Source organism: Elephas maximus, chromosome 3 (genome assembly GCF_024166365.1).
Source record: "Elephas maximus indicus isolate mEleMax1 chromosome 3, mEleMax1 primary haplotype, whole genome shotgun sequence".
Taxonomy (NCBI): domain Eukaryota; kingdom Metazoa; phylum Chordata; class Mammalia; order Proboscidea; family Elephantidae; genus Elephas; species Elephas maximus.
The window spans coordinates 125,437,392-125,453,102 of NC_064821.1; the positions used below are offsets into that span (position 1 = coordinate 125,437,392).

Consider the following 15,711-nt stretch of genomic DNA (forward strand, 5'->3'; position numbering starts at 1 on the left):
TCCAGATGTTTAACAGACCAACTCATCATTCTATGCATTCTGGGCATGGCTTCTCTGTTGAGGGTCGTAGAGCAGAGTGCTTGTCCACTGCAGCCTTTTTGCCAACATTTTTTTTTTTAATAATTTTTATTGAGCTTTAAGTGAACGTTTACAAATCAAGTCAGTCTGTCACATATAAGCTTATATACACCTTACTCCATACTCCCACTTACTCTCCCCCTAATGAGTCAGCCCTTCCAGTCTCTCCTTTCATGACAATTTTGCCAGTTTCTAACCCTCTCTACCCTCCTATCTCCCCTCCAGACAAGAGATGCCAACACAGTCTCAAGTGTCCACCTGATACAAGTAGCTCACTCTTCATTACCATCTCTCTCCAACCCATTGTCCAGTCCCTTCCATGTCTGATGAGTTGTCTTCGGGAATGGTTCCTGTCCTGGGCCAACAGAAGGTTTGGGGACCATGACTGCCGGGATTCCTCTAGTCTCAGTCAGACCATTAAGTATGGTCTTTTTATGAGAATTTGGGGTCTGCATCCCACTGATCTCCTGCTCTCTCAGGGGTTCTCTGTTTTTGCCAACATTTTTTTTTTTATCCCACTGATCTCCTGCTCTCTCAGGGGTTCTCTGTTTTTGCCAACATTTTTAATAGGCATTTTACATCTGTTTTTAGAAGTGAGATGAGCCTATAGTTTTCTCTTCTTGTGTAATACTTTTTTCAACTAATGGACTCAGGGTTTTCTCACCTTATAAAAGTATTGGGTAGCTTCCCACCTGTTTCTGAATTCTAGGACAGTTTGTAAAAAGTGAGCATTGTTTGTTCCTTGAAAGTTTGGAAAAGTTGCTAATAAAACCATCTGGGCCTGCTGCCTTTTGGCGGGGTTGTATCTTTGACTGTGTTTTCCTTTTCTTTCATGGCTCTTGGTCTATTCAAGTTTCCTGTTTCTTATTCAGTAAGTTTTTGTAGTTTATGTATTCATGGAAAGTTATCCATTTCACCTGGGTTTTTTTTTTTTAATAATTTTATGCAGTGGTACATGCTATTCTCTTACATTTTTAGAAACCTCTTCTCCATCTGAAGTTTTTGGCACTTCTTTGATTTCTAACTGTATCTCAGTACAGCTTTTCTTGCTACAGCTGTCCAAGTCACTTCCTTTCCCCTGGGAAGGCAAGAGGCCTTCTCCTTGCCAGCCATCTTTCCACATCTGATCTTTCTTAAATCATAGAATTATGACCTGCATGAATGCGGAGATTAGAAGGGTTTTAAAGATCATCACCTTCAGCAGAAAACCTCCTTGACAGGAAACAGAATGGTTACTCCTCAGCCTTCCGCTCCTTCTCCTTCCCACACACCCAAGTTCCTGCATCCCTGTGTCCCTGACTCCTGATTCAGAGAAAGAGGATCCTTCCTCCTGTTCAAGGCTCATCCTCCCTTTACCTCGACTCTGAATCCCACATCCCAAGATATACTTAAGGACCTGCCCCATCAGCCCATCAGTCAGCTCCTCTCTCTTGTGTGTTTAGCCTCTCTCAGGGGCAAGTGAAGTGGCTTGGGCAGCAGAGCCAATAAAGGCACTAATGAGACTGTTAGCAACCAGAAAAATGTCAAAACTACAGATACATAGGGTTTGTTGGTTTTTTTAGAAATACAGAGACTACTACATACCACTGTATACTGTTACATCTAAATATGTGCTTTGTAAAATAAATGACCCCCTTCATTCTGGCCTTAACCTACTGGTCCCACCCACGTCCGGCTTTCCCCTTGTTCCTTGTTCTCTGGAACGAGCAGTCCAGACACATTATCTTTAATTCACTTCTCAGCCAACTAGAATCCAACTTCCACCTCCACCCTAAAGCCCTACTTTAAAGTCACCCAGGAACAACAATCAGAGTTTCTTGACTTGGGATGGGTGACACGGTGAACCAGGCCATTTGTAGAATTTCTCTTCTATCTTGAATGCCAGGACCCTCGTCTTGCATTGAAGAGCCCTGGTAGCACAATGGTTAAGAGCTTGGCTGCTATCTGAAAGATTGGTGGTTTGATCCTACCAGCCATTCTGTGGGAGAAAAGCTCTGGTGATCTGCTTCCATAAAATTACAGCCTAGGAAAACCTCTGGGACAGTTGTTCTCTGTCCTATAGGGTCACTATGACTCAGTGGCACACAATGTCTTGCACTTCTCCCCTTATTGTCTTTAGTCATCTTTTCTTACCTCACCTGTCCGTGTTGTTATTGTTGTTCAGTACCATCAAGTCAGTTCTGACTCATAGTGACCCTATGTACAACAGAATGAAACACTGCCCAGTCCTGAACCATCCTGATAATCTTGCTGTATTTGAGCCTATTGTTGCAGTCACTGTGTCAGTCCATCTCGTTGAGGGCATTCCTCCTTTTCATTGACCCTCTACTTTACCAAGCATGATGTCCTTCTCCAGGAACTGATCCCTCCTGATAACATGTCTAAAGTACATGAGACAAAGTCTTACCATCCACACTCTAAGAAGCATTCTGGCTGTACTTTTTCCAAGAGCGATTTGTTCATTCTTTCTAGTGGTCCATGATATATTTTGTATTCTTCACCACCACCATAATTCAAAGGTGTCAATTCTTGTTCAGTCTTCCTTATTCATTGTGCAGCTTTCCCATGCATGTGAGTCGAATGAAAACACCATGGCTTGGGTCAGGCACACCTTAATCCTCAAGGTGACACCTTAGCTTCTCAACACCTTAAAGAGGTCTTTTGCAGCATGTTTGCCCAATGCAATATGTCATTTGATTTCCTGACTGCTCCTTCCATGGGTGTTGATTGTGGGTCCAAGTAAAATGAAATCCTTGACAACTTCAATCTTTGTTTATCATGATGATGCTTATTGGTCTAGTTGTGAGGAGTTTTGTTTTCTTTATGTTGAGGTACAGTGCATACTGAAGGCTGTAGTCTTTGATCTTCATCAGTAAGTGCTTCAAGTCCTCTTCACTTTCAGCAAGGAATTTTGTGTCATCTGCACATTGCAGGTTGTTAATCTTCCTCCAGCGTTTCTCTTTATATACTCCAGCTTCTTAGATTATTTGCTTAGCATACAGATTGAATAAGTATGGTGAAATGATACAACCCTGACACACACCTTTCCTAACTTTAAAACCACGCAGTATCCCCTTGTTCTGTTCAATCGACTGCCTCTTGATCTATGCACAGGTTCCTCATGAGCACAATTAAGTGTTCTGGAATTCCCATTCTTTGCAATGTTATCCATAACTTATTATGATCCACACAGTCCAATGTCTTTGCATAGTCAATAAAGCATAGGTAAACATCTTTGTGGTAGTCTCTGCTTTCAGCCAAGATCCATCTAACATCACCAATGATATTTCTCATTTCACCCTCATTCCATGTCCTCTTCTCAATCCAGTTTGAATTTCTGGCAGTTCCCTGTGGATGTACTGTATTTTTGTGGAAATAATGCAGACCTTCTGTGTTTGTTTGCTGCCTATACCCTACCCACCTCTGTGAGGTATTTTTGTAAGAGCGCTATGCTAGTTTTTTGTTTGTTTATTTTTTACAGCAACTTGTGGAAGAGGATTGACATCACGGCCCTCGTGATGATGCCTCGAGGTGGGGAGGGCTCGGCCAGCAAACAAATGAAGAAGAAGAGTGTTATTTGCATAAAACTGTGGTACTGCTGCAACCATTTTTGAATTATCTTCAGCATAATTTTACTCACATATGATATTAATGATATTGTTTGATAATTTCCACATTCCATTTGGTCACCTTTCTTTGTAATGGGCACAGATATGGATCTCCTCCAATCACTTGGCCAGGTAGCTGTCTTCCAAATTTCTTGGCTTAGACGAGCGAGTGCTTCCAGGCTGGCACCTGTTTATTGAAACATCTCAACTGGTATTCTGTCAATTCCTGGGGCCTTGTTCTTCACCAATGCCTTCAGTGCAGTTTGGACTCCTTCCTTCAGTAACATCAGTCCTTGATCACATGCTACCTTCTGAAATAATTGAACATCAACCAATTCTTTTGGTGCAGTGACTCTGTGTTTTCCTCCCACCTCCTTTTGATACTTCCTGTGTCACTCATTTTTTTGCCTGTAGAATCCTTCAATATTGCAACTCAAGGCTTGAATTTTTTCTTCAGTTCTTTCAGCTTAAGAAATGCTGAGCATGTTCTTCCCTTTTTTGGTTTTCTAACTCCAGGTCTTTGCACAGTTCATTATAATATTTTTCTTTGTCTTCTCAAGCTGCCCTTTGAGAGCTTCTGTTCAGCTCTTCTACTTCATCATTTCTTCCATTCGCTTTAGCTACTCTACATTCAAGAACAAGTTTCAGAGTCTCTTCTGACATCTATTTTGGTCTTTTTTTTTTTTTCCTATCTTTTTTAATGACATTCTGCTTTCTTCATCTATGATGTCCTTGATATCATTCCATAACTTGTCTGGTCTTCAGTCATTAGTGTTCAAACATCAAATCTCTTCTTGAGATGGTCTCTATAAATTTGGGTGGAATACACTCAGGGTCATACTTTGGCTCTTGTGAACTTGCTTTAATTTTCTTCAACTTCAATTTGCGTATTTTGAGTGTCTCCCAACCTGAGGTGCTTGTCTTCCAGTACTATGCCAGACAATGTTCTGATGCTATCCATAAGGTATTCACTGGCCAGTTTTTTTTAGACCTAAATCCTTAGGTCCTTCTTCCTAGTCTATCTTAGTCAGGAAGCTCCACTGAAACCTGTGTACCACGGGTTGCCCTGCTGGTATTTGAAATAGTGGTGGCATAGCTTCCAGCATCACAGCAACACGGAAGCCACAACATATGACAAACTGACAGGTAAGTGTCCACAGATGTTATTATTTCCCAGGTTTCCACACTCATCAATCTTCCACACTGCTTGCACACATCTGATCACGTTATTATCCTATTGAGTAACCTCCAGGAATTCCCCATAGCCTAGAAGACAAAGTCCATAGTAGGTTAGAGCAGAAATGAAGTCAGAGCAATATGGATTGTGTTCAAGTCAATGTAGATTCTGCCCAACTATCTCCATCTTCTTCAACTGGAAGACAGTGTAGTGAGAACTTGGGACCTGAGGTCACAAACTCATCCCAACCTATTTTTCCAGCCTCCTTTCCTTCACCATCCCCCAATCCAAGCAGCGTTTGCTCTATCCTCAACAAATGGCTCACTGTTCTCTGAAAAATCGAAGTGGTTTCAGGACTCAATGCTTTTGCATATACTGTTCCATTCATAGAGAAAGGCCTTGATCGTCTTTATTATATTCAAATACACACCTATTCCTCTAGGCCAAGTTTAAATGGCAACACTAAACAAAACTGAACAATACTGATGCCTTTTGATAGGAACTTGGATTTGAAATAGCATAGAATATCAGGGATGGAACCAAACCTAGAGCTTATCAAGTCCTTGGTCAATCCCTTCATACTATAGAGGAGGAAACTGAGACATCAAAAGACTGAATGGTTAGTCCAAGTCCTGAAGTTCACTGAGGATAGTACCAGGTATTAACGCTTCTAATACAGTGTCTTTTCAATTAAACAAGTATTTATCAAAGATTTGCTATATACCTACATTTGATCATGTCAGCCCTTCCTTAAGACCCTTACATGGCTTCTTTTATTCTCCTGTAATAGGATACTTAAGCGTCTTCATTGCCCAATCTCTGCTTACCATCCCAACTTCACTCCTTGCTACTGCCCCCTTCAAATTCAACCTTCCAGCCATTTTGAACTAGTTGTAGTTGATAAGCACAAGGACTTCAGAGTCAGAGACCTGGCTTTGAACCACTTAGCTATATGACCTTCAGGGAAAATTAATTCATCTTTCAAAGCCTCAGTTTCCTCATCTCTGAAATGAGGCTAACAATACCTGTCTCCTAAGACTGTTGTTAGGATTACTTGATTGTATAAAAATCACGTAGCACATTGCCTGGCATATAGCAAGTACTTCATTAGCGGTAATGTTTACCGTCTTAAATGATGATGATTACTTCCCTCAGAAAGCTTCCTTGACCTCTCCAGATTGTGTAAGGTGACTCTTTACCCATAGCATCTGGTGCTTACTTCATAACAGTGTAAATTCTTGTTACTTGTCTCTGTCATTGAGCTGTGAGATCTTTGAGAGCAGGGCCATTGCGTTTCGTTCAACTTAGTATCTCCAACATATAACACATGGTTGGCACTCAGGGAATGTTTGTTAGCTGAAAAGAGGAGGAGAGGTAAAGCAATAGACAAGATGCTGTGAGGACATAAACATGCCAAAGGCAAAGTTCCCGCATTCCTGATGTACGGCCCCAGTCTGGGGAGACAAACAAGTTTGCAGATTGCTATATTTGACTCTTCTATAAAGATAAGGAAACGCTGGTGGCATAGTGGTTAAGTTGACTTGACTGCAACGGGTTTTTTTTCTTTTTCTTAGATAAGGATAAATTATGACACGCATTTATAAGAAGAAAAAAAGACTTAAGTTTTTATTTTTCCCTTACTGTGAGATACATCATACATACAAAAGAAAAAAAAAAACCTATTGCCAACGAGTGAAATCCGACTCATAGCAAACCTTTAGGACACAGTAGAACTGCCTCATAGGGTTTCCAAAGAGTGGCTGGTAGATTTGAACTGCCCATCTTTTGGTTAGCAGCCAAGCTCTTGACCACTGCACCACCAGGGCTCCAAACACGTACAAGTTAAGGAACTATGAAATGGACGCCTCTGTGACCACCATGCTGGTCAAGAAACAAAAGAGAATCACAGAAGTTCCACCCTATGTCTCTCCCCATCACATCTTCCTTCCTCTTTCCAAGTAACCACTTTTGTGATTCATTTCCTTGCATCTCTTTATGCTTTTACTCCCTATCTATGGATCCCTAACCAATATAGTTTAGGTTTGCTGGTTTTTGAACTTTATATAAACGGAATCACACTATATGCATATTCTTCTCAGACTTGCTTCTTTCCCTTAACTTTGTGAGATTAATCCATGCTGTTGAATGTAGTTTTAGGTTTTTTTCCATTACCATACCCTTTTTTTTTTTTTATACCCATTGCCATCGAGTTGATTCCGAGTTATCTAGTGCTGCTATAACAGAAATACCACAAATGGGTGACTTTAATGAAAAGACATTTATTTTCTCACAGTTTAGGAGGCTAGAAGTCTGAATTCAGGGCAGCAGCCCTAGGGGAAGCCTCTCTTTCTCCCTGCACTCCAAGGGAAGGAAGGTCCTTGGCAGTCATGTAGCATGTGTCTTTTCCTCTGTTCTTGCTTGCTAGCTTGCTTAATCTGCTCTTTTATATCTCGAAAGAGATTGACTAAAAACACACCCTACACTAATACTGCCTCATTAACATAAAAAGAAAACCCATTCCCAAATGGGATTATAACCCCAGGTTACAGAGTTAGGATTTACAGCACATATTTTTGGGGGGACACAATTCATGACTATGCCACAATTTACTTATCCATCCACTGCTGATGGACATTTAGTGTTTTTCCAGTTTGGGGCTATCACAAACAATGCTTCTATGCACATCGTTATATTCATTTCTGGGGCGCTTAAGTGCGTAAGATTCCTTTAGGTTTGAGAATTCCATTTTCCTCTGCCATCAATGAAGAGCCAGCCTAGGGGTTTTGAAATTGAAACTAGTTTGCACAAAGGAGGTTCAGGTAGGTAGAGAAGAGCTGAAGAAACCAGTGTTTCTCAAAATGTGGTCCAAGATGACCTGCATCAAAATCATCTGGGGAATTTGTGAAGTAGGCAGATTTCCAGGCCCAGCCCAAACCTGTCAGATGAGAACCTCTGGAAATGAGGTCTGGAAAGCTGTGTTTCGGTAAGCTCCCCCACCTGCCATGGCCTTATGTGGATCACCAGGTCTCTATCTTCTGTAGATGCTACACATGTGGTGGAACATAGCTAAGTGGTCAGCACAGTGTTAGGAAATTTTGAGAGGGTTGGTACCTTCATCTCCAGAAATCAGCTCTTTCCTACCTCCTCTGTTGTTGGCTCCTTACCTTGGTGTATCACCACTTCATCTCTAAGCAAACTCCACCCCTTAGCACACCTGCAAGTTGAGTTCCCCAAAATATTTGTTTTCCTCTCAACCCCTGCCGTATTCTCACCCCTGCTCCAGATGTTGGAGAACACTTAGAAGTCACATTTGAAGTAACTCCAAAGTTTTCCCATGACTCCTGACGATACTATATCTCAAACAGGGCACCTAACTTTTAAACTATTTCTCACTTTTTTCTCTGTGGCTTTTTAGAGTCTTGTGTTTTCAAATTATGCAGAGCAAATGATAAGCTGCTCATTTTTTTTTCCTTTGTTGAAAATGATCTTATTTGCAAACATCTCAAGACTAACTTTCTCTCTTTTCCTTTTATATATAGATAAATGCAGAGGGAACACCTGAGGAAGTTTTTCTTCAAGTCTGCACAGCAATTGACTCTCTTTTCTGAAGGCAAAGATGCATGTATGTTAAGTAGAATGGAGACAGAAAAATATTATAGGTTCATCCTTAAGGCAATATGTTTCAAGTTAAGCCTGTTGTGTCCTCTCAAACCGTAACATTGCTGTTTGCTTCCCAGCTTGACCTGAGACGTATCTGGAAATCATGCATGGTGTATTTTGGTATTGTCAAACCTTTTCTTCGTAATTCAGACAGTTGTCTGCACTCATGCACGCTCACTTTTCTATCATGTAGTTCACTCTGAGAGCTAAGTAGCAGTGAACAGCAGTGCAGTGCCAGTCTGTGTCCGTTGTGCCCCTGGGACATGCTGGAGTCTATCATCTGGTTCTACTCAACAGAGTTAGCATCCCTAACTCCCCATCACGTCTTCCTTCCTCTCCCCAAGATTTATGTGCTGTTCTCAGATGAAGGTCCTCAGTGTGGGGGGAGGGGCATCGTCCTTGGGGGCTATGTTTCCTCAACTGTCATCCACTAGTGGCTCAGAGCCAGAGAAGGTGGGCTGAGTACACCTTATTGATGCATCAAACAAGCACTTTGACAGGAAAAAAAAAAAAAAGTGAAACTTTATAGCTTTTGCAAGACAGCAAAAACCAGACTAGTTATCAATATTTCTCTATCCCTTTTTAGGAAACTGGTTACTTGGAATATTGTCATAAAGGCTAAGAGAACAAATTGGATAAATTCTATAACCTATTATCTTCTATATATGGTGTTGCATTTCAGCAATTATAAATTTATACAGATGGCCAAAAATAATTTTAAAAGCATGATTCATTTACTGGACATCAATTAAATTTCAACTTTTAATTTTAAATGATCACCTCATTATCTTTTTATTGCTTTCATTACTTATTATCATTGCCAAACAAGTAAAAAAAAAACAAAACAAAACAGTAGTAATAACAAAACTGATGTGAAGGGCATGTCAGTAAGCAGTCTTTAGCGGATTCCAGTGCTGTATTTGTTTCATACAAACCCTTTCCAAATTATTGCAAACCTTATCATACCCACATGTAAAATTGTGTTTCCTTGCATCAAGCCAGTGAAGTTTGGGTTTTCTTTTGTGTTATCAGTTGCAGTATCAGAGCTATTATACTAATGGAATAACTGCATATTCCACTCAGTCACTACAAAAGGCTATACTTTCAGTTTGCATGATACATATATTTTTTTCTTCAACGGTTGTGCAGATAAGAATCCACTTCTGGGACAGCATTGTATTTTTAAAGTCATTTTTTTTTCTTGAAATGGATATGTATAAATAAAATAAATGGAAGACAGGATAACTTTCTTTTCTATTTATTTGCAATTCACTTCACTCTGGAAAGCATTTGAAACCTTATTGCAAAAAGAAATTGAAGCAAACACAGTAATGGTTGAGATTTACAGTATGTCCATATGGTTTTAATTTTGGCTATAGAGCAATTTTGATCTATTACAGAGAACTCTTCAGTGTATTCATGATACATGGTAATTTTCATATTTCCTTCTTCTCTAGCAGAGAAATTATCTAGAAACAGAAATATCAGTGTTTGCTTAAGAAAAGAAATTAAATTTCTTTGGCTACAATTAGGTCTCTATTAACAAAAAAGGGCATGATCCTACAACTCACACAGCTGTCAGATCCTTCATTACTATGTAAGTTGTCACACTCTCTAGGGGAGTGTAAGGAGTATGTGAGCCAATTTTAAAAAGAGGGTATCTTTGTTTTCTAGTGCTGCTATGACAGAAATACCACAAGTCAGTGGCTTTAACAAACAGAAATTTATTTTTTCACAGTTCAGGAGGCTAGAAGTCTGAATTCAGGGCGCCAGCTCTAGGGTAAGGCTTTCTCTGCTGGCTCTGGAGGAAGGTCCTTGTCTCTTCTGAGCTTCTGCTCCTAGGAGATCGTCCTGTGGCTTGGCATCTCTCTTCCCCCATCTCTGCTTGCTCTCGTTTGTTTAATCTCTTTTATATCTCAAAAGAGATTGACTCAAGACACGCCCTATACTAATCCTGATTTAACATAACAAGGACAACCCAGTCCCAAATGGGATTATAACCACAGGCATCGAGGTTATTTACAACACATATTTTGGGGGGACACAATCCAATCCGTAACAGAGGGTTCCAGGATGACAATTATCATCAGTTATGCCAGAAAACATCAAATATGATTCGATATAGGGATTTATTAACATTCTTTAAACACACACCTCATACTGGCAAACATGGTCCATGCGTACTACGGCTTTCACAGCCTGAGGAAGGGAAATGAAGCAGCAGGCAACAGACAGCCCAGCCAGGGCTTTCCGGCTTTCAGAGCCCGTAGCAGGCAGTCCTCTAGAAAACATCAGCAGGGGTTAATAGCCTTGCTCCTGAAGAGTATCTAGAGGTGCAACTCAAGCCTTCTATAGAACTTCTAAAACACATTACTGATCTGAATGGCTTGAAATGACAGCACCACTTCAAAGTCATGGATTTTAAAGCAAAAAATGACCTGGTAGACCTCACGTGTATGAAGAAGACATCAGAACACAACCCAAACTCCTTTACCATGACCTGCATTCAAGCCTTCCCTCTTCTGGCCCTGCACCCTCTCTGACCCTATCAACTACCCCCTCCTCTTGCTCATTTGGCCCAAGCTACACTGGCCATCTTCATGTTCCCTGAACAAGCCAACCTCTTTACTGGCTCAGGGCCCTTGCTGCTATCCTTCTGCCTTCCTACAGATTATCCACAAGGCTAATTTCCTTACTCCATTCAGGCCTAAACTCAGATTTACCCGTCATCAAGGCTTTCTTTGATTATTCCATCTAAAATGGCAGACTGTTCCCTGTTCTTCTATCACTCACTATCCCTTTACCAGCATTATTTTTCTTCATAGCATGTATCTCTGCCTAAAATTATATATTTTTATGTACTTGTTTATTGCTTGTCCTTCTGCATTAGACTATAAGGCTCCATAAGGGCAGAGGCTTTGTATCCCCTATGTAGTTATTATTTAGTATTTAGAGCTAACATATTTTAAATTCTCTGTTCCTTAGTTTTCTCATCTGTACAATGGAGATCATAACAGTAAGCAACCTAATAGAGGAGTGTGAGGATTAAACAAAGTAATACATATGAATCATTTACTAGTTCCTAGTGCTCAATGAAAGGCAGTTTGTTAACATTTATTGAGTGCTTTGCTTCCACAATTGGGGTTAGGACCCAGAATTTTCACTCCAGTACCTTTTGTTACATCATTCTAAAACATGGCAGAGAATCAAGATACATGGCCTAACTAGGGTCCCAGAGAGAACCAAAACCTTCTTAGCCACCCAGGGTTGACCCACACCCTCCAGATGAGAGAGGATACAATTCCTCAGTCCTTCCACATCCCTGGGAAGGCAGTGTTTGTAGCTCACCAAAATGTTGGTCATATAACCAACAAATATTTATTAGGAATCTATGAAGGGCCAGGGCCCTGGATGGTCTCTGTCCTTGTGAAGCTAAATGTGATACAACTCTCAAAAGTGCATTTAATGGGCTAGGTGAACTGTGGGCCGGGGGGGGGGGGGGGGAGTTTAAGTTATATTTTTTCTGGGATCATGTAACAGAAGCACATGTTTCACTGAAGCAAGAAATAAAAATAAACACATCCTAAAAAGGACAATGTTTCCAAAGTCTTCCGGAAAAACCTACTTGTAGCCTGGAGACACCCAATTCCATCCAGTGCACCTAAAACAGTGGCCTTCAAACTTTGTTATCCACAGTACGAAATACAATTTATAGCATGCCACATTGATATTTAATAAATTTTACAGAACAAGACTTATCTTCATTACATGTGATACGCTATTTTCTATATTTCATTAAAAAATTGTTCCTCACACCTGAGTAAATTATGTTCTGTGATTTAAACAAAAAGGAGGGTAGGGTGAACAAGGCATACTGTCAGGTTAAGTGAGAGGCATCCAACATGCGTAGGAACAAATCCTACCTGAGGCAGGAGACCCTCAGTCTCAACTTTGCCGAAAGCCTCCCGATCACATGCTTGCTCTCCACAATTAGAATATGTAAATTATAAAAATGTACATTTATCTAATTCACCATGGCAGAGCATTTCAGTGCTGTCCCCCATTCACAGATATGCTTCTCTATTCTGTGCTACACACCTGGACATGTGCTCAGCTTTCTACTCTAGGGACCACACCAGGAAAAAGGAATGAGAAGTAGCTCCTGCCCACTCCCACCCCAAACGCCTCAGGATACCTGAAACAAAGGGAATATTCTTGCTTGGAAAACATGGTTGTGAGGCAGTATAATACGCCTAGGTTAAAATCCAAGCACCAATTTACTAATTATGTGACCTCGAGCAAGTGATTTAACCTGCCTCACAGGGTTATGAGAATTAGTTACTATATGCTTGTTGGGGGCCCTGGTGGCACAGCGGTTAAGAGTTTAGCTGCTAAGCAAGAGATCAGCAGTTCAAATCCACCAGCTGCTCCTTGGAAACCCTGTGGGGTAGTTCTACTCTGTCCTATAGGGTCACTATGAGTCGGAATCAACTCAACAGCAGTGGGTTTGGTTTTGGTTTCTTTATATGCTTGCTTGGCATATAGTTAGCATTATGTCAGTGTTTGATATTATTATTAATAGTACATCGCACTTAAGGAAACTTCCTTTGCCCCAACCTTACAAGAATGGTTTTAAGTGTCATTAAAAGGTAACTTCAGTTCCCAGCAAGTAACTTGAGCATGATATTTCAGGAAATAGATCTGACTTAGTGAGTATGACTTAATGTCTCTTGGTGTAAATAGGCAGACGGAAGTCCTACTTACAAATGGCAGCCTTGCCCATTCCTGCAGCCCTCAAATTAAAACAAACACTACCACTTCTGCTTAGGGCCCTTTAAGTCATGGGAACTATTTGCTTAAAGCTGAAAAATACAAAATAAACTTATCTCTGCTCAAGCAGGAACTATTACTTTTTGCTACACAAAATTCTCAAAATCTTTGCCCCTAAAAAATACACTCAAGTGGGTTTGTCTATTCTATTTATATAATAATTGTATCAAATATGGACAGCTGTCTTCCAAAGCATACTTCATATTTTGAGATTTTTGAATGGATATGAATGGCTCTTCAATACTAATCAGCATTATTTCTATGCAAATACAGGTTACAGAAGTTGTCATCAAGTGCTACTGTACTGCTTTATTACAGGTTTTAAACAGATCTTCTGGCATATTCACATAACATTTAATATCAAAATGCCCAGAATGCTAACGATACCAGGGTGAGAAGTTCAAGTCCATTTCCTTATCTTTCTGATATGATGAATTATGTATCAATATCATCAGTCATCTCTAATCAGTATATTATTTTAAAATTCTCACATTTCTATATTTAAAATTCCATTATTTTTATCAATTTAACCAATTCAGGGTATGATTTTAGTATTAATATTCCTTTGATCTAAAATTGGGAAAAACGGGAGCCTCTAAAAATTGGGTCATGTATTATACTTAATTAGTCTTAGATTACTTATATTATCTTTTCCTGTTGTCAATAATAATTCCTAGAAAACAGAGTGATTTTCAGAAACCACCTGTTTTCATCAGAAGAACTAGAGTTAAATGTTTCAACTTAAGTTTTTAGTTTTCACATGTGGACATCAATGATTGTTTTTCTCTTTACCATAATGTATATTTCTTTTTGTAAATTAATTTGGCGTTTCAGTGTTTACTGTTCCAAAAACACTGCCACCTGTTACAGAGCTCACCTTCTTTTCCATAAATAAAGTATATTCCTTTTTATAGAACAGATGTGTGAAGCAAACCTTAAGACAACCCAATTTCTGGTTTTAACACTGGTAAAAAATCCAAAATCTGACCAAAAGGAATTCACAACAAGCATTCTATAATATAAACAGACAGTATCCACATAGTTTATTTCTCACAGTTCTCCTGACAAATGAACATTATTCAAGAACATACTGTATACACAGATAAGAAGAAACATACAAAATGTTTTAAGTGATGCACAACAAAATCCAGCAGTATAAAAGAATGCATGTGAACTCTTGCTCACTGCGCAGACTAAATTTAATCACTTGTTTAAATAGTAATAAAAATACAATCTTTTATGGATCTTGTGCAGACTACAAAAGAGGGAAATTATTACCATATATATGATTTTTATATTAGGCAGTTTTCTTTGATGAGTTGCACTGACAACTCAAATACAGAGGCAGAAGGCTGTGTATTTTAAAGGAATTAATGGTGTGAATTAGAGACTTTACACAGTTACTACCACTGGCACTTTTCACCATAGTTTGTACACATCACATGATCATCTTATATAACATTACATTTAAAAAATATATCTGAGTGACAATTTTATAACATTCACACACCATGAGCTGGTTAAGGAGGTAATGCCACAGTTGCCTCCTGTAGTGCTTCGCTGTTGGTAATAAGGACAGTTCATTGTGGTTAAAAGAAATTAGACATCAATATGGTTAAGCAGCTCTGATTTCTAAAGGCCATCGTGGCCACCACTGGGACAGTAAGTTCTTTTAAAGTGTATATCCTAGAAGCAAACACCATCATTGGTTAAAACTTTGTCTAAAGAAGTCAGTTTCTGTGCTGAAAACTATTTTCACAACAAAACTGAAAGCTACTAAACTGTTTTTATATAAATACTTTGTCTTCTCATTATCATATTTATGACCGAGTTCTTTGAAACCTTTGGGATTGACTCTCTCGTTAACGTGTGCTCTCATTTCCATCTCACCCATCTAAGAGCACCACCTAAAAAGGCTTTAAGGGCTGGTGAAAAATTCACCAGGGAAACCCTTTGCTCACCAGGAATGTTCAGCTGCTGAACAGTGTTCTAGAGCCGCAACGGTGCAGAGCTGTACTTGACGAGAACACTCAGGAAGCTGTCATGCTGTGAGTGTCATTTCAGGGAAAGCAGAGAATCTTTCCAAACTGTGCACATAACTAACAATGATACCATTGCTATGTGTAGAAGAGGACTAGTAAACAGTGGGCTCCTCCATGTCATCTGTTTGCTGGAAAGTAGTTTGGGTCAAGGTAATTATAACTGGTGCCCTGGGACACACAGTAGTCTCTGTCTAAGAATGTCTCTGACCTATAAATAGGTTCTAATTGGTGATCTTCCTTGTGAATATCTGTTTCATGTAGGCTGCAAAAAAACACAAAATATACACACACATTATTATATGACATTGGATGTATT

General features: G+C 39.6%; 2 protein-coding genes across 10 annotated transcripts in view; one reads left to right on the forward strand and one right to left on the reverse strand.

The window, feature by feature from the left end:
* Positions 1–9,145, forward strand: part of AK5 (adenylate kinase 5) — a 401,842-nt gene extending 392,697 nt beyond the window's left edge. For all 3 annotated transcript variants that reach the window (XM_049875613.1, XM_049875612.1, XM_049875611.1), the window contains one exon: positions 8,403–9,145. In XM_049875613.1, coding sequence (XP_049731570.1) covers positions 8,403–8,471 — 69 coding nt within the window. In that variant the 3' untranslated portion in view covers positions 8,472–9,145. The remainder of the gene's footprint in view (positions 1–8,402) is intronic.
* A 4,779-nt stretch (positions 9,146–13,924) lies between these two features.
* ZZZ3 (zinc finger ZZ-type containing 3) overlaps positions 13,925–15,711 on the reverse strand; it is a 115,915-nt gene continuing 114,128 nt past the window's right edge. For 3 of the 7 annotated variants that reach the window (XM_049875585.1, XM_049875588.1, XM_049875584.1), the window contains exon 14: positions 14,064–15,657. In XM_049875585.1, the coding sequence (XP_049731542.1) occupies positions 15,513–15,657 (145 nt within the window). In that variant the 3' untranslated portion in view covers positions 14,064–15,512. Of the gene's footprint in view, positions 15,658–15,711 lie in introns of all 7 variants that reach the window. The other 4 variants (XM_049875587.1, XM_049875586.1, XM_049875589.1 and 1 more) reach the window with 3 other exon arrangements.